General features: G+C 42.4%; 1 protein-coding gene across 1 annotated transcript in view; it reads left to right on the forward strand.

Annotated features, from left to right (window-relative positions):
• Positions 1 to 476: 476 nt before the first annotated feature.
• LOC142348595 (uncharacterized) overlaps positions 477 to 18078 on the forward strand; it is a 50021-nt gene continuing 32419 nt past the window's right edge. The window contains exon 1 of the mRNA XM_075399989.1: positions 477 to 1124. Within this exon, the coding sequence (XP_075256104.1) occupies positions 627 to 1124 (498 nt within the window). The 5' untranslated portion in view covers positions 477 to 626. The remainder of the gene's footprint in view (positions 1125 to 18078) is intronic.

Raw genomic sequence — 18078 nt, forward strand, 5'->3', positions numbered from 1 at the left:
TTTTGAGAGCATTCGCTGGAGAAATTGGCAGCATATTATGTTGAATTTATTATTAATTTATTATTAAAATAATTTTATTATTAGTTTATTATTAGTTTATTAGTTTGTTAAAATGAACGGCAAATGTCATAAAGATATCATCTCAAAGGTAACTGTAAATAAAAAAAAATCAGTTGTTTTGAGATGAACAGGACTCATTTAAGAAGAATGACATTTTTTAGGAGTTAGCAGATAAAGCTTCTCGTATACCTCAGACTTATAATCTCCGAATTAAAATTTCACTATTCGTGCTAGTTTCCAGAAAGGGACTTCAGCTTCTATTTTTGTATATACGTCTCAGTTGATTAGTTTACATTTTTGGAACGTTTTATAGATATGATTGGTATTGAAAACCTTCTGATACAAAATTAACATGGTTAACTATTTGCTCACATAAAACTATTGGTACACGCCGTACCTGTATTAAATTAATAGTAAGCTGTCTCAAATAGTGTTGATTTCTATTTTTATTATTTGTACTTTCTTTGGTGCTTTTTGCAGACAAATTACGACGTTCTAATGAATCTTTTCAAGCGCTAAAAAAAACAAAATTTATTGGAGCAGATTTTATCAAAAGTGCTTCTAAAATGTCCCATTTTTACTTTTTGCTGCTAAAATTGCTTATATTGAAATTGTTTATGATAGATTTTGTGAAATCAAATGACCCCAATTTGGAAGAACCTTTCTTTTTTCCTTTTGGACCTGACCATAACGATACTTTTACAACAAGAGTAATCAATCGGTGCTCTCCAGAACAGTTTTTAAGTTATTCGTTCAAATTCGGACCCTTAATACAATCGTCACTCTACGTATGTGTTCCTGGTGTAATCTTGTTTAACACCAACAGCTCGTACATAGGGGGTATTGCTGCTATGTATAGTGATATCGATACACGTGATCAGTTTTTGGATAGAATGTGCAACTACCCATACGAGAAATTCAGCACTTTCAGCTCTAACTTTAGTATGTATTGGTCACCTTTTTATGCATCAGCATGTTCAGCAAGATTTTCAAATTTATCAGAATTTTCAGTTGATTTCAATGACGCCAATCAGAACATTGCTAATGAGACGATCCGGAACAAGGTGGTACTCCTTTCTTCTTCCCATTTTGAGGTTTAAAAAGGTTTAGTTAAGCTGCATGCATATTTTAGAACAAAATGGCTTGTTCGGAGCTGTGCGTAGGAAGGAACTGGTTTGTCCTGAGAGGGAAAAAATAAAAATTAGACTGTCAGTTTAGCAAAACAAACATTATAGCAAATTTTTTCGGAGCAACATTAAGGCCGAGTTGCATCAATATGGAAACTGAAAATTTCCAATATTTTTATTTGATATAATTTCATCAAATATAAAAACATGCATTTTCCATTCATTCTAAAAACCAGCCTTAAAAAACAGCTTCTCACATAAACTGAAAACAACTTCACACATAAACAAAATCGGCCTATTTGTAGGCATGAAAACGCACTTCATTGAATTCATAAGGCAACTGTCCCCGTAACATCAAGGCAAAAGTCAACTACATCAAAACGGCAAATTTATCAACATTTTTGGGCAGGCCCTAGTCTAAGACTGATCACCGAGAAGTTTTTGAAACTTAATATTATTAAGCCTAAAATGAGCGCAATCGATTTAGTATACTAGTAAGCTTAACCAACAATATGCTAAACGAACTTTTTCTGAGTTTTCTATGTAAATTAGAAGAGATTTTATGTGCATTTAACCTTTTTGTATGGCTCGCATGGTTAAGAAATGACGTAATACACTTTCTCGCTGGTTAGATTGTTCATTTCTCACTTTCATTTGTTTAAATAGCGCATTGCTCATTTACGCGGTAACATCATCCGGCCCGGAAGAAAATGTTGGGAGGAATGGTACAAGCTTAACGAGTTGGCGGACAAGCGATCCGGACGACGTGCGTACGTCGGCGAAATGAGCGACGCTGTCGGAGCCGTAGCGGAGTTCCTCAATCCGAGCAGTTGGATAGTAACCCCTATAGTTAACGGACGTGCGTTTAGTGCGTGTTCAACAAGACAAAAAGTAGTGTTCAACACCTCATCTGTGAGGCGACGTGTACCGAGGATGTTGTACAGTACCATCCTAAAAGTACCGATCAACCTCCCAGATGCCACATTGGTGTGGCGCACTGGGCGAATTGAACCTCCACTTAATGCCCTGATGTGCAGGTTCCGCGGCAAAGTTGAATGTGTTCCATTTTTCAATACATTCACGTAGCTCTTTCTCCGCTCCCATGAAATTCGTACCATTATCCGACCAAATCATATCAGGCCTATTGCTCCACTCCCATTACACAGGAACTGGTGTCCAGGGACGGGACGAATTCAACATGGACAGCACGAGTAGTCAAACACGTGAAGAGAAATCCTAACCTTTTCTCGGTAGTCTGACGAACGGTGACGAAGGGTTGGTAAAGGGAGGAGACTGGTATGCAAGTTTTCCTTTTGGGAGGCCTGCCATGATTGGTTGAATGGTTGCTGCACGGAACTTTCTACACAAGATGCAGTTTGATTTGATGGAACGCATTGTGGAACGTAGTTTAAAGATGACACGGTTAAGAAATGAAGTAATAAAATTTCTCGCCGGTTAGATTGTTCATTTCACACTTTCATTTGTTCAAATAGCGCATTGTTCATTTACGCGGTAACATCCTCCAGCCCGGATGAAAAATTTCGAAGGATCGGTACAAGCTTAACGAGTGGGCGGACAAGCGATCTGGACGACGTGCGTACGTCGGCGGAGCGGGCGACGCTGTCGGAGCCCTAGCGGAGTTCTTCAATTCAAGCAGTTGGATTGTAACGCCTAGGGTTGCTTATTTCAACGATCCGGACCAAATCATCAACCTTGAGGTGATTCTTGGCAAGCGTCTGACACTTAGATCTACGGTTCAGCGCGGGTACATACTCCTTAATTCAACGTACCCAAATGTCATTGCCGTAGAACTGTGCACGGGCGTACCGCTTACAATGATCAAACTCGTCGATGCCAACGTTGGACGGAAGTCCGGTTGCTTGGTTACAGAGTCAAATTTAATAAGGTGTTATTGCGCCTAAGTCGGACGGGTCGGCGCTTACTGGCGTTAACGGACGACGGACGTTTGTTTAGTGCGTTTTCAACAAGACAAAAAGTAGTGTTCAACACCGCACCTGTGAGGCGGCGTGTACCGAGGATGGTGTACAGTACCTCTTAAAACTACCGACCAACCTCCAGACGCCACCTTGAAGTGGCGCACTGGGCGAATTGAACCTCCACCTAATGCTTTTGTATTCAAGTTCCGCGGCGGTGTTGAATGTGTTCCATTTTTCAATACATTCACGGAGCTCTTTCTCCGCTCCAATGAAGTTCGTGCCATTATCCGACCAAATCATAACAGGCGTACCACTCCAGTCCCTTTACACAGGAACTAGTGTCCATGGACGGGACGACTTCAACATGGACAGCACGAGTAGTCAAACACGTGAAGAGAAATCCTAACCTTTTCTAGGTAGTCCAACGAACGGTGACGAAGAATGCGCCGAAGTAATCAACCCCGGTGTTGCTAAAGGGAGGAGACTGGTATTCAAGTTTTCATTTTGGGAGGCCTGCCATGATTGGTTGAATGGTTGCTGCACGGAACTTTCTACACAAGACGCAGTTTGATTTGATGGAATGCATTGTGGAACGTAGTTTAAGGATGACACGGTTAGGAAAAGAAGTAATAAACATTCTCGCTGGTTAGATTGTTCATTTCTCACTTTCACTTTATTAAAATAGCGCATTGTTCATTTACGCGGTAACATCCTCCAGCCCGGATGAAAAATTTGGAAGGATCGGTACAAGCTTAACGAGTGGGTGGACAAGCGATCTGGACGACGTGCGTACGTCGGCGGAGCGGGCGACACTGTCGGAGCCCTAGCGGAGTTCTTCAATTCAAGCAGTTGGATAGTACCGCCTAGGGTTGCTTTCTTCAACGATCCAGACCAAATCACCGACCTTGAGGTGATGCTTGGCAGGCGTCTGACACTTAGATCTACGGTTCAGCGCGGGTACATACTCCTTAGTCCAACTTACCCAAATGTCATTGCCGTAGAACTGTGCACGGGCGTACCGCTTACGATGATCAAACTCGTCGGTGCCAACGTTGGACGGAAGTCCGGTTGCTTGGTTACCGAGTCAAAGTTTATAAGGTGGTATTGCGCCTAAGCCGGACGGGTCGGCGCTTACTGGCGTTAACGGACGACGGTTGTTTGTTTAGTGCGTTTTCAACAAGACAAAAAGTAGTGTTCAACACCGCACCTGTGAGACGGCGTGTACCGAGGATGTTGTACAGTACCCTCTTAAAACTACCGACCAACCTCCAGACGCCACCTTGAAGTGGCGCACTGGGCGAATTGAACCTCCACCTAATGCTTTTGTATTCAAGTTCCGCGGCGGTGTTGAGTGTGTTCCATTTTTCAATGCATTCACGGAGCTCTTTCTCCGCTCCAATGAAGTTCGTGTCATTATCCGACCAAATTATAGCAGGCGTACCACTCCACTCCCATTACACAGGAACTAGTGTCCATGGACGGGACGACTTCAACATGGACAGCACGAGTAGTCAAACACGTGAAGAGAAATCCTAACCTTCTCTAGGTAGTCCAACGAACGGTGAAGAAGAATGCGCTGAAGTAATCAACCCCGGTGTTGGTAAAGCGAGGAGACTGGTATGCAAGTTTCTCTTTTGGGAGGGCTGCCATGATTGGTTGAATGGTTGCTGCACGGAACTTTTTACACAAGACGCAGTTTGATTTGATGGAATGCATTGTGGAACGTAGTTTAAGGATGACACGGTTAAGAAAAGAAGTAATAAACATTCTCGCTGATTAGATTGTTCATATCTCACTTTCGTTTTATTAAAATTGCGCATTGTTCATTTACGCGGTAACATCCTCCGGCCCGGATGAAAAAAGTTGGAAGGATCGGTACAAGCTTAACGAGTGGGCGAACAGGCAATCTGGACGACGTGCGTACGTCAGCGGAGCGGGCGACGCTATCGGAGCCGTAGCGAAGTTCTCCAATCCGAGCAGTTGGATAGTAAACCCTAGGGTTGCTCTCTTCAAGGATCCAAACCAAATCACCGACCTTGAGGTGATGCTCGGCAGGCGTCTGACACTTAGATCTACGGTTCAGCGCGGGTACATACTCCTTAGTCCAACGTACCCAAATGTCATTGCCGTAGAACTGTGCACGGGCGTACCGCTTACGATGAACAAACTCGTCGATGCCAACGTTGGACGGAAGTCCGGTTGCTTGGTTACCGAGTCAAATTTTATAAGGTGTTATTGCGCCTAAGTCGGACGGGTCGGCGCTTACTGGCGTTAACGGACGACGGTCGTTTGTCTAGCGCGATTTCAACAAGACAAAAAGTAGTGTTCAACACCGCACCTGTGAGACGGCGTGTACCGAGGATGGTGTACAGTACCCTCTTAAAACTACCGACCAACCTCCAGACGCCACCTTGAAGTGGCCCACTGGGCGAATTGAACCTCCACCTAATGCTTTTGTATTCAAGTTCCGCGGCGGTGTTGAATGTGTTCCATTTTTCAATACATTCACGAAGCTCTTTCTCCGCTCCAATGAAGTTCGTGCCATTATCCGACCAAACCATAGCAGGCGTACCACTCCACTCCCATTACACAGGAACTAGTGTCCATGGACGGGACGACTTCAACATGGACAGCACGAGTAGTCAAACACGTGAAGAGAAATCCTAACCTTTTCTAGGTAGTCCAACGAACGGTGACGAAGAATGCGCTGAAGTAATCAACCCCGGTGTTGGTAAAGCGAGGAGACTGGTATGCAAGTTTCTCTTTTGGGAGGTCTGCCATGATTGGTTGAATGGTTGCTGCACGGAACTTTTTACACAAGACGCAGTTTGATTTGATGGAATGCATTTTGGAACGTAGTTTAAGGATGACACGGTTAAGAAAAGAAGTAATAAACATTCTCGCTGGTTAGATTGTTCATATCTCACTTTCATTATATTAAAACTGCGCATTGTTCATTTACGCGGTAACGTCCTCCGGCCCGGATGAAAAAAGTTGGAAGGATCGTTACAAGCTTAACGAGTGGGCGAACAGGCAATCTGGACGACGTGCGTACGTCAGCGGAGCGGGCGACGCTGTCGGAGCCGTAGCGAAGTTCTTCAATCCGAGCAGTTGGATAGTAACCCCTAGGGTTGCTTTCTTCAAGGATCCAAACCAAATCACCGACCTTGAGGTGATGCTCGGCAGGCGTCTGACACTTAGATCTACGGTTAAGCGCAGGTACATACTCCTTAAGCCAACGTGCCCAAATTGCATTGCCGTAGAACTGTGCGCGGGCGTACCGCTTACGATGATCGAACTCGTCGATGCCAGCGTTGGACGGAAATCCGGTTGCTTGGTTACCGAGTAAAATTTGATTAGGTGTTATTGCGCCTAAGTCGGACGGGTCGGCGCTCACTGGCGTTAACGGACGACGGTCATTTGTCTAGTGCGATTTCAACAAGACAAAAAGTAGTGTTCAACACCGCACCTGTGAGACGGCGTGTACCGAGGATGGTGTACAGTACCCTCTTAAAACTACCGACCAACCTCCAGACGCCACCTTGAAGTGGCGCACTGGGCGAATTGAACCTCCACCTAATGCTTTTGTAATCAAGTTCCGCGGCGGAGTTGAATTTGTTCCATTTTTCAATACATTCACGGAGCTCTTTCTCCGCTCCAATGAAGTTCGTGCCATTATCCAACCAAATCATAGCAGGCGTACCACTCCACTCCCATTACACAGGAACTAGTGTCCATGGACGGGACGACTTCAACATGGACAGCACGAGTAGTCAAACACGTGAAGAGAAATCCTAACCTTTTCTAGGTAGTCCAACGAACGATGACGAAGAATGCGCTGAAGTAATCAACCCCGGTGTTGGTAAAGCGAGGAGACTGGTATGCAAGTTTCTCTTTTGGGAGGTCTGCCATGATTGGTTGAATGCTTGCTGCACGGAACTTTTTACACAAGACGCAGTTTGATTTGATGGAATGCATTGTGGAACGTAGTTTAAGGATGACACGGTTAAGAAAAGAAGTAATAAACATTCTCGCTGGTTAGATTGTTCATATCTCACTTTCATTATATTAAAATTGCGCATTGTTCATTTACGCGGTAACGTCCTCCGGCCCGGATGAAAAAAGTTGGAAGGATCGGTACAAGCTTAACGAGTGGGCGAACAGGCAATCTGGACGACGTGCGTACGTCAGCGGAGCGGGCGACGCTCTCGGAGCCGTAGCGAAGTTCTTCAATCCGAGCAGTTGGATAGTAACCCCTAGGGTTGATTTCTTCAAGGATCCAAACCAAATCACCGACCTTGAGGTGATGCTCGGCAGGCGTCTGACACTTAGATCTACGGTTAAGCGCAGGTACATACTCCTTAAGCCAACGTGCCCAAATTGCATTGCCGTAGTACTGTGCACGGGCGTACCGCTTACGATGATCGAACTCGTCGATGCCAGTGTTGGACGGAAATCCGGTTGCTTGGTTACCGAGTAAAATTTGATCAGGTCTTAAAACTACCGACCAACCTCCCAGATGCCACCTTGAAGCGGCGCACTATGCGAATTGAACCTCCACCGAAAGCCTTTATGTTCAAGTTCCGCGGCCATGTTAAATTTGTTCCATTTTTCAATACGTTCACGGAGCTCTTTCTCCGCTCCAATGAAGTTCGTGCCATTATCCGACCAAATCATAGCAGGCGTACCACTCCACTCCCATTACACAGGAACTAGTGTCCATAGACGGGACGACTTCAACATGGACAGCACGAGTAGTCAAACACGTGAAGAGAAACCCTCACCTTTTTTCGGTGGTCCGACGAACGGTGACGGAGAATGGGCCGAAGTAATCAGCCCCGGTATTGATAAAGGGAGGAGACTGGTATGCGAGTTTCTCCTTTGAGAGGTCTGCCATGACCGGTTGAATGGTTGCTGCACGGAACTTTCTACACAAGACGCAGTTTGATTTGACGGAACGCAGTGTGGAACGCAATTCAAGGATGGCATAACGTTCCTGTACCTTTGACTCTGTGTAATTGATGACCTGATAATGGTTCTTCAAATGAGTATGCCGCCGGAACAGTTTAACAAAAGAATGGCGCTCTTGCAGCACGATAGGATGCTTAGTGTCAAAGTCAGTTTCCACTAGCCGTCGGAGTTGACCAGAAGAACGCCTGAGACCCTGATGCCCAATAAACGGAATGAAATTTGCAATGCGGCTGCTCCTCTTAACGGATTTATCGTCAGGAAGATCCCTTGTTTCGGTATTAAAAGACTCTCCTTGAACCAGGTAAAGGAGATGACGCTCGGCTTCTTCATGCTCAACAAGGGTACGCTATGCTGCCGTCTATTACGTTACGGTAACTTTGATCAGATGATAAAAGACGGAGCACAACATATGCGATGACACGAAGTAGTTTTTGATAAAAACTGATCAAAAGGGATTAGATTAATGCTTTGTTCCTTAGGGGGCTTGCTTACGTATGCGGCTAGAGATGAGATGGAGTCATCATCTTGTTCCTTCGTTATAGCGCCAAGCTTGATGTTATCAACTACGTGCGTATTTGGTACGAAAGGGAATAACTTAGTTCTCATGAAGTCAGGACCCCTCATCCAGCTACTGGATTGCAAAACTTCAGCGGACATACCACACGTGCCAGCATCTGCCGGGTTATCACAAGTGGCGACCTGGTTCCATTGGTCACCGATGGTGTTCTCCAGAATTTCACTAACACGATTTGCAAAGAAGATGGGGTGTTTATTTGTTGCGTTGATCCACTTCAAGACAATGATGCTATCTGTCGACATAAAAACTTTATCCACAGTAACAGTTAATGCGCGACAGATTTCCCATTTTAAACGTGCAGCGAGGAGAGCGGCTTGTAGTTCCAACCTAAGAGCTGTCATTACCTTCTTAGGTCTAACACGGGCCTTGCCCGAGACAAATGCCAGCTCTGTTATAGTTGTCCCGGAAGTGCAAACTACTTGAGCCCTAAGAACTGCACTGAACATGGGAAGTTCAAGATGTTGGAATGGTCCTGAAAAGTAAGAACTTCTTGATATAGTGATCTCAGCTAACTGCGGCAGTTCAAAACACCAAGCAAGGAATCTGTCAACTGTGTCTTCAGGTAACTCGTCATCCCAACTTTGTCCAATGACACGCGAATTGTCTTTCAAGATTAACCGAGCACCAGCAGTAAAAGGTGCAACAAGACCAATTGCGTCGTAGACCTTTGACACAAGACTTAAGACCTAGCGCTGTGTTAAATTTTTTGTGATGGTGCTGTTTGTACCCCTACTCACAACCAGAGTATCGTTGTTGTGATCCCATTTAAGCCCAAGCACGTCCTTCAGTTCCTCCTTGGATGAAGCGATGACCTTCGTTTCAGTGGGTTGATTAGACCCATCAATTTGGTCAGCCAGATCCGGTACATTGCTTACAAACTTAGTAAGCTTGAACTCACCTAGATGGAGAAGATGTACCAAATCCTTCGACGTAATGAGGGCCCTCTCGGGGGATTCCACTGAGTCTAAGTAACCGTCCATGTAGAAGTTCTCAAGAACGGCTTTCGCAGCTTCTGCGTACTCCTCAGCATTATAACTTGCCGTGCGTTGAAGTGCGTAGTTGGCCTAGGTGAGCGAACTTTTTGCCCCAGATATGTGGCGTGTATACTGGGGTACCACAAAATTAGATGTGGGGTCCTCCCGCCACAAAAAGCGCAATAATAGCTATCAATAGTATCACATGGTAACACTCCAACTTGAAGGAACATTCCCTCGATGTCGGCGGATACGGCAAATGGATGTTGTCTGAACCGTAGGAATACATTGATTAGGTTTTGCAGTCAGTCAGGTCCGGTGAGAATTGACTTATCAAGAGATGCGACATGGAATTTAGCTGCTCCGTTTAGTACCTTACGAACCTTGCCCGGCTTGTTTGGGTTAACAACCGGATGGTGTGGTAGGTACCACTCTCGTTTCGAGCGACTTTCGACCTTATGAGCATCTTTGACCCTTAGCCAATGTTTCTTCACTGTGAAGAGTGACCAAGACCGTTTCAGATTGGGAGGCGCTCTTAAGCTCCGAGTCATATGAAAGGGTTTTAAAGACCCCAACAAGACTTGAAATTGTTGCAGAATAATTTATGATGTTATCACTATTATGCATCTTTAGTGGAGGAAAAAGGCTGAGTTTGAGCTACGTGTGCACTGACTACTGCCTCTGTCCGGCCAAACTTAAGTTCGAGTGTCTTGAGTGCGTCCTTATTCATTACACAACAATATGCGAACTCAGCGACAGCGGTTTTCAGCTTTTCCAGTTGCAAGAGTTTTTAAGCATGTTAACTTGACATCATCACTCAAGGACTGTGAGTCTATGGCGCTTTTAAATTGTCCGAACCATTCAAGCCACTGCAGGGGATCACCATTGTTCTGTGACAATTTCCACTCGGGCAGTGGATTGTTCTTTTTACAAGTAATTGCCATCTGCTTTATCAAATTCGCAGAGTCCAGAGAAGGAGCCGAAGGTGTGAGATGTGATGGGCCACCCCAACACAACGGGTTAGGAACGGTAGCTGCATACGTTGGCGGAATGATCGGAGTGATAAAAGTGGGGGCGGTACTTGTGCAAGAACTGATTGGATTCGGTTGCATAACGTCTGATGTTACGTAACTTTGGGACCCTGCTGCTATTTGTACATGAGAGGAGCGGAGCGATGTAGTGATACGAGGGTTGGTTAACGGGACCGGTTGTACGGCGTATAAAATTGAAGATGTACTTACAAGTGGTACTGCATTAGATGAGGGAAAACGCCAGATGTTTGTATTCGGAGAATCAGGAGCTCCGTGGGTTATGGGGACAAAGTTTTGGGGCTGGTAACTCTTGTGAGGGGGGTGGACGGATTAATTTTGGTACAAAAACGTTTGCGGTGGAAATGAATGGTGCAGGAGGAGAATGGGTTTGCAGATTGACATTATTCGCCACGGGATTATTGGCGTGTAGTGGGAGTGCTTGTGGCGGCGAAGGAGCAAAGCGGAATGCGGGTGGGATTAACGGGAAATGCGGTGGAACGGGTTTAAAACGGGGAATGGAGGGGCTGGTACATTTATGTGTGCTTGTGGAGGATAAGGTGCTAGCGCGGCATTAGTGAGTGCTTTAAAGGTGATTAAGGCAGAGGGATGACTAAGTTCAACCGTCCCGGCATGCTCGACCTGCGAGGAAAATGATGATGTAACTGTAAACCATCAAAGTGCATTGTTGCTTGAGATTGTTGTGTTGTCGTACGAAGGTTTATTTGGGGTGATGGAGGCGTATATTGAAGCTGTCGCTGATCTTGCATGATTTTGTTTCCAAAAAGTACATTATTAGTTACATTGGTTCTACTACTCGGTTCGTGCGGCTCATGGACAAGGAGGTTGATGTTGGCCTCAAACTGATCAAGTGTATTGAAATTAGAGTGTGATTTTAAAAGCTGAGTTGAAGAAGGACGTTGGACAATTGCCTGGATTGGGCTATGTCACCAGAAAAGTGAAAACTCGGTTCATTTGCAACATATGCCATGTTCCCGGCCGGTGAGGAACTGACCCAATCTTGAACAAGTTTCTTGCTCTTGACTGAACCTCTTTCCGTAATGAGCTCATTTTGCCAGTACCAGACCCGTCAGCTGATGATTTTGTTATCAACTCAAATTACTCAAGGGCTGCAGCAGATACTTGCCTGCGATGATCCTCCTCAAGCTGCTCATTTTCCAACTTTCGCAATTTCATTTGTTTTTCAATTTCAAGACGCTGTTTAGCAATGCGCAGCTTTATCTCATGTTGTTTCCCAAATTCCTCCCTTTTAAATCTTGATAATTATAAGTCTCGTTGACGCTGACTTGATCTTTTTGAGGAAGTCATATGTAAATCTCATCTTGAATGGTCAGAGGTATACAGAGGTATACCGCTCTGTTGTTTATTTGTCTTGGACCGAATTGAAATACCCTCGAGCAGCAGCAATCAACTCGTCAGTTTTCTTTGTTACAGTCTCTAACAATTTTCCAAGGTTCTTACGGGCAGCATCTGGATCTTCAGTTTTTTGTGCCAGATCAAAGAGCTCCTCATTCTTAACAACTACTCTGGTAAAGAGCATCTTTGCATTTCACTATCAAACGTTCGATCTTGACGTTCCTGTCTCGCTTATCCACAGCATTGTTAATTTCAGCATAGATGTTATTAAGTTCAGCTTCTAGTTTTGCCCTCGCACTATAAAGTTTATTGAGTTTGTCCTACAAAAATTTAATATGGTACTATTACAAAAGTACTCACACATACACAACATAAAGGGGTTAAACCGAACCCTAGTATGGCAATTTGCTTAGCAAACCGCCAAAGAGCAAAGTTTTTTGTCGAGTATAATAGTACCAGGCGAACGAAAGAAAGATTGGTCAGCGCAGAAAGCGCAACACGGTACAGAACGGGAGACGGGACAGACGGGAAGAGACGCCAAACGAGTAACGCACGACGCAACGGAAAAACGGACGGACGAACGGTAGCTTCGGGCAAACAGCGCGCGACAAAGCGGTAAAATGGCACGGGCGGGGCGGAAACGTCCTTCGGACGGCGCGCGACGAAACGGAAAAACAGTACGGACGAAAAGGAAACGTCGGGCTGACGGCGCCCGACGAAACGAGAAAATGGTACGGACGGGACGGAAACATCGAGCGGGTAGCGCGCGGCGGGACGGAAAGCCGGGATAGCACGGGAGGGAGATGGTAAGCCACAAGCGAGGAGGCGGGAAGAACAATACTAGTAGACCACAGCAACAGCTCAACCAAAAAAGATAGCTGCGACTCCATAACAAAATTAAGTCACACCCTAGAAATAGGGAGAGAAGCTACTTCCAGTCAAACTAGCACAAACCATTATTGGGCTTTATCTACCAACATCAAAACAATTTACAGCAACGAAGTATTTTAAATAAAAGTCCAAAAGGTCTGGAAATTTACTAGCCGTAACTCCAGAACAAACTTAAGTCACACCCTAGCAAACCACCATACCCAGATAACAAAACTGCATTCTATCGAAATTAATCAAGTTACAACAAATTGCTAGCAAACAAGTGTGGTGAACATCACGAAACAAACCAGCCGTAACTCCAGAATGAACTTAAGTCACACTCTAGCAAGGAAACAGACTCAACAACCAACCAGCATACTATCAGAATAAAGAGTTACTACAGCAAAAACTCAACATACCACGTCATACAACAGATGAACAGGGAATAGAGAGAAACACGGCAATACGGAAAAAAAGACGGAAACGGAAAAGCGAAACCAGATAACCTGCGGAAAACGGACGGTAGTGAATAACTCAAAAAATTGGTAGAGCGAAACGTTTAGTAAAGCGCTCTTAGAGCGAAACAACCACAAACTAACCTGAAACTCGTGAGTAAACTGAGTCACACCGCCAGTCAGTGGGTAGACTCCCAAAACAACGCAAAACTAAGTGACATTCAGGTTATCAAAGGCTCGAGTGAGTTCCGCCTCCTCGAACGCATGACGGTTACGAAGCGTTTTACGACGGCGCTTAGAAAGTTATTTTTAGTCGGGAGCGTGTTATCAAGGACCGGAGGTTGTTCTTGTGTGCTTACAATATAGTTAGTGTTTTGAACTCAAGCGCAGGCTTCTGATGTAACGCTCTGTACTCTTTAAGTAAACTAGGATATTTTGTTTACGTCTAGACACAATGTCTTTCACTATATGGATGGTAAATAGAGTACTACGCTTGAGCTGATTGTAAACATCAGGAGTTCCTTCTCTGGGGAAATAATGTATAGCTTCTATGCGCCCCTGATACTTATCAAGCACTTCAATAAGCTGCGAAGGTGTTAAAGGCTTATTAATGTTACTGCGATGACGTGAAAGCGAATTGTTCACTACCGCATGCCATATAACTAGCCCGCTTTTATCACGAACGTAGTGACTCAATTGAAACTTTGCGGTTTTTCGGACTGTCAAAGCGTTAGGATTAAAATTCAGACCCGGTAATGCATAAATCCTTTTTTATAATGGTCTTGTAACGCTTGAGGCAAAATTTTTATGGCGTGATGCAGTGAACTGGCAGCTAATATGAAAACCATATAATGTTCTTACAACATAACTGATGGGAGCCTAGCTCAAACTCCAATACTTGATGTTAAATGCACAATTTTCGCAACTTTCCAAGAATGAGCGCTTATTGTGAAAAAAAATCCGTTACCTGATGTTTTGTGAATTTGAAAAAATTGAGCAAACTTGTTTTTTACATTGTTTTAATCTATCTACATTGTTTTTTTACATTGTTTTAACATTGTTTAGTCACAGTTGGTAGCCAGATAGCTGACGCCAAAGTCAGTTACAGTTTCGAGTCAGCATTTGTATTCGGGCTGCTGAGTCAATTGTTTTAACGGAGTTCCTGATTCGCGATGGGGTCACGGTATCAAATTGTAGCTGATAAACAGACTACCGATGAATAAATTCGAGTTATATGCAATCCAACTGTGTGTAACGTTACATCAATGCAAAAGCCAACTACATCAAAACCGCAAATCTAGCAAAATTTTTCGGCAGGTCGTAGTCTAAGTGAACTGGCAGCCAATATGAAAACCATATAATGTTCTTACAACATAACTGATGTGAGCCTAGCTCAAACTCCGATACTTGATGTTAAATACACAATTTTCGCAACTTTCCAAGAATGAGCGCTTATTTTGAAAAAAAATCCGTTACCTGATGTTTTGTGAATTTGAAAAACTTGAGCAAACTTGTTTTTTACATTGTTTTAATCTATCTAACTACTATGTAAGTATGCTAGAGTGATCGGATAGTTTATATCAATTTTTCAAATTTGTTCAATTTTTTCAAACTTTTTTTGATTCGCTTAAAGTGTAATAGACTGTACACTTTTGAAGTACCAACCTTCACTTCATTTTGGTCAATTCATAAATTTGACCAAAAGTTTTCAAAATTGATGTTTTTCAACAAAAAATGTTTATGGGTTGTGTTATCGTTGACCGTTATTCAAAACAAATCAGCCTTCTGAAGTAATGGGGGGCACTAGATTTGCGGGTTAAAACAACAGTTTATCATCAATATACTGCAAAAAAATACAGTTCGATTCCGACTGGATCTTACAGTTTAATCTGAAACTTTTTTTTGGTCATCATGTTCGCTCACGGCAGCTTGCCTGTGAGCTCTGAACCTGCATTTTTTTCTTTCTCTCGCTCTTGGCAACAGGGTTGGTATCTCAGACTTTCAAATTGCACCCGGTGGATTTGTTTTTGAAATTCATCCCTCTTCTAATAGGCCCGATTAGCGATTTTTCGTTGATAGCCCATGATAAATTCTTTTTGGGTAACATGCAGATAGCTCCCTTGATTCTTGGCGGGCTAGTTATGGCCTTCGATGTGCTACTAGGATGGCTGTCGCAACTCCTTTTTGGGATCCATTTGTTCAGAATGATGCAGTCGCCGACAGCACGCTGGGGGCTAGGCAAATGATGTGCAATCAATATAATCTGGGGTTCATGGAAAACTTCGTCGTCTTTTGATTGCCAAAACAAGTCGTTTGTTTTCACCTTTTCTTCGTCCTCGGAGAGAATGCTGGAGAGGGAATGTGCCAGCCACACTGATCTTAGTCAAGTCACAGTTGGTAGCCAGATAGCTGACGCCAAAGTCAGTTACAGTTTCGAGTCAGCATTTGTATTCGGCCTGCTGAGTCAATTGTTTTAACGGAGTTCCTGATTCGCGATGGGGTCGCGGTATCAAATTGTAGCTGATAAACAGACTACCGATGAATAAATTCGAGTTATATGCAATCCAACTGTGTGTAACGTTACATCAATGCAAAAGCCAACTACATCAAAACCGCAAATCTAGCAACAGTTTTCGGCAGGTCGTAGTCTAAGTCTGATCACCGAGAAGTATTTGAAAGATAAATTTATTAAGCCTAAAATAAGCGCAACCGATTTAGTATATTAGTAGGCTCATCGAAAATTATTTTTTTGAGCTTTCTATGTAAATTAGAAGAGATTTTATGTGCACTTAACCGGTGGTGTTGAAAAATAATAATTTGTTTTCAGTTTTTAGTCAAACGAATGTTTTATTCGTACAAACTATTTTTGTAAAATTAATTGAAAAATTTTTATAAGGGATCAATTTAGTTGACTTGAGTGAAATTAAACTTTTTAACTGAAAGACATGATTGGCGAGGAATTTGATGTAAGTTTAGTTCACTTCAATAAATGTTAACTGATTTATGGCGCATGACGTAACATAAATATGCAAAACATTAGACAAATTGGCTTGAAAAAATTGACTGCAAGGACTGCAAAAGTCAATTAGCATCAGTGAAATCAATGTCTTTGAAAAAGTGAAAACATTGTTTTTCTCTTTTTCTTCAACAGATTGCATTTTCTGTTACGTTTTGGAATGTCCCTTAATGATCCACTAGTGTATTTTTGCTGTGAAAAATTCCTCTATGAAGTAGTTGTTAGTTTTAAAGAAGAGAGATTAAATTTACGCAGCAATCAACAAGATAAAATTGTTTGCTATTTTGATTTCAAAATTTTTCCTATATGTAGCGCGCTTATACTAATGATTTGTTCACTTTCTCTGTAAGAAATGTTGTTTTAGCAAAAACTAATGTTGAGCTTAAATTTCGAGAGTCGCTTGAAGTATCAGGATTAGTCTAGTGCTTCAGAAAGCTCAAAAAACTGCAAAAAAAGAAGAGGAAAATTCAAGTTTGTTTAGTTTTTCGCCGATCTCCTGAAGAAAAATTTTATACATTTTGTACATCAAAATAATCAGTTTATCGGACAAAATTTGAGTTCAAGCAAACAGAACCAAAGAACGCAGCTACAAGATACTATGTAGTTTCAAAAGTTTGAGTGAGAGTTCAGAGGAAAAAGAGAAAAGTAGTCTTTGAGATGAAATCTTTCCTCTTTTACACAAACAGGAAAGAAGACGGAACTCAGATGGAGTGAAATAATTATTTTGTGTTGTGTTCGTTTTAATTTAGTGTCCCCTCTGAGCATTTTTTCATTAAAATTATGAAAGTGTAATTTTGAGCAAAAAATATAATCGAATCTTGAACAAATTAAAAAAACTTGAGAACTATAATTTTTTTATATAATTGAATCCTCTTCACACTCTCAAACCCCATAAATTTTCGTTTTCATTTGCTTTTTTTCATTTCAATTTTTAAAGAGCTTCTTTTCCTCTCTGCAACAAATGTTGAAGATTTTGAAATAAAAACCGAAGTAGAGTTCTACGACTAAAAAATTGTTTCTCTACGATTTGTATAGAAAGTGAAATAAAAGACTCAAGAAATAGAAAAAGCTAGCCTTCGTTGCAGATACATTCCCCCATTTTGAAAAGTTGTTGGAATAACAAAATTTTTGTGTACTAATAAAGGCCGAATTTGACTTAGGACCAATGTCCTAAAACGCTATTTTTAAACACAGAACCTAATTTTAGCAGAACCTTAACCTCCCCTGTTAAGATATTTATTCGTGATAGTTCTAGACTACCTAATTTCTTGGCACGCATGCTTACTTACTTTTACATTGTATGTCTCACATATACGTATAAAAAGAAACAACCAAACATGAAATACCTTTATTTTGTTCCAAATGGCACTAAGTGAATTGAATTATTTGAATTTACATGTAAGTGTTCAAGCATTAGCTTTAATCTTGAAATTTAAATGTTTGAAATTAAAAATAATGTTTGAAAATTAAATGTTTGAAATTGAATGTTTCGGCAGGTCTTAGTCTAAGTCTGATCACCGAGAAGTATTTGAAACATAAATTTATTACAGAAATTTAAATGTTTGAAATTAAATGTTTGAAATTAGAAATGCCAAAAATTTGTACAAGAAATTGACAAAAATGCTGCATAATCATACAAGATTCTTATCAGATAACCCTCCCAGCCTAATTCATAAACCTTTTTTC

The sequence above is a fragment of the Convolutriloba macropyga genome, chromosome 10 (assembly GCF_964194025.1).
Source record: "Convolutriloba macropyga chromosome 10, txConMacr16.3, whole genome shotgun sequence".
NCBI lineage: Eukaryota > Metazoa > Xenacoelomorpha > Acoela > Convolutidae > Convolutriloba > Convolutriloba macropyga.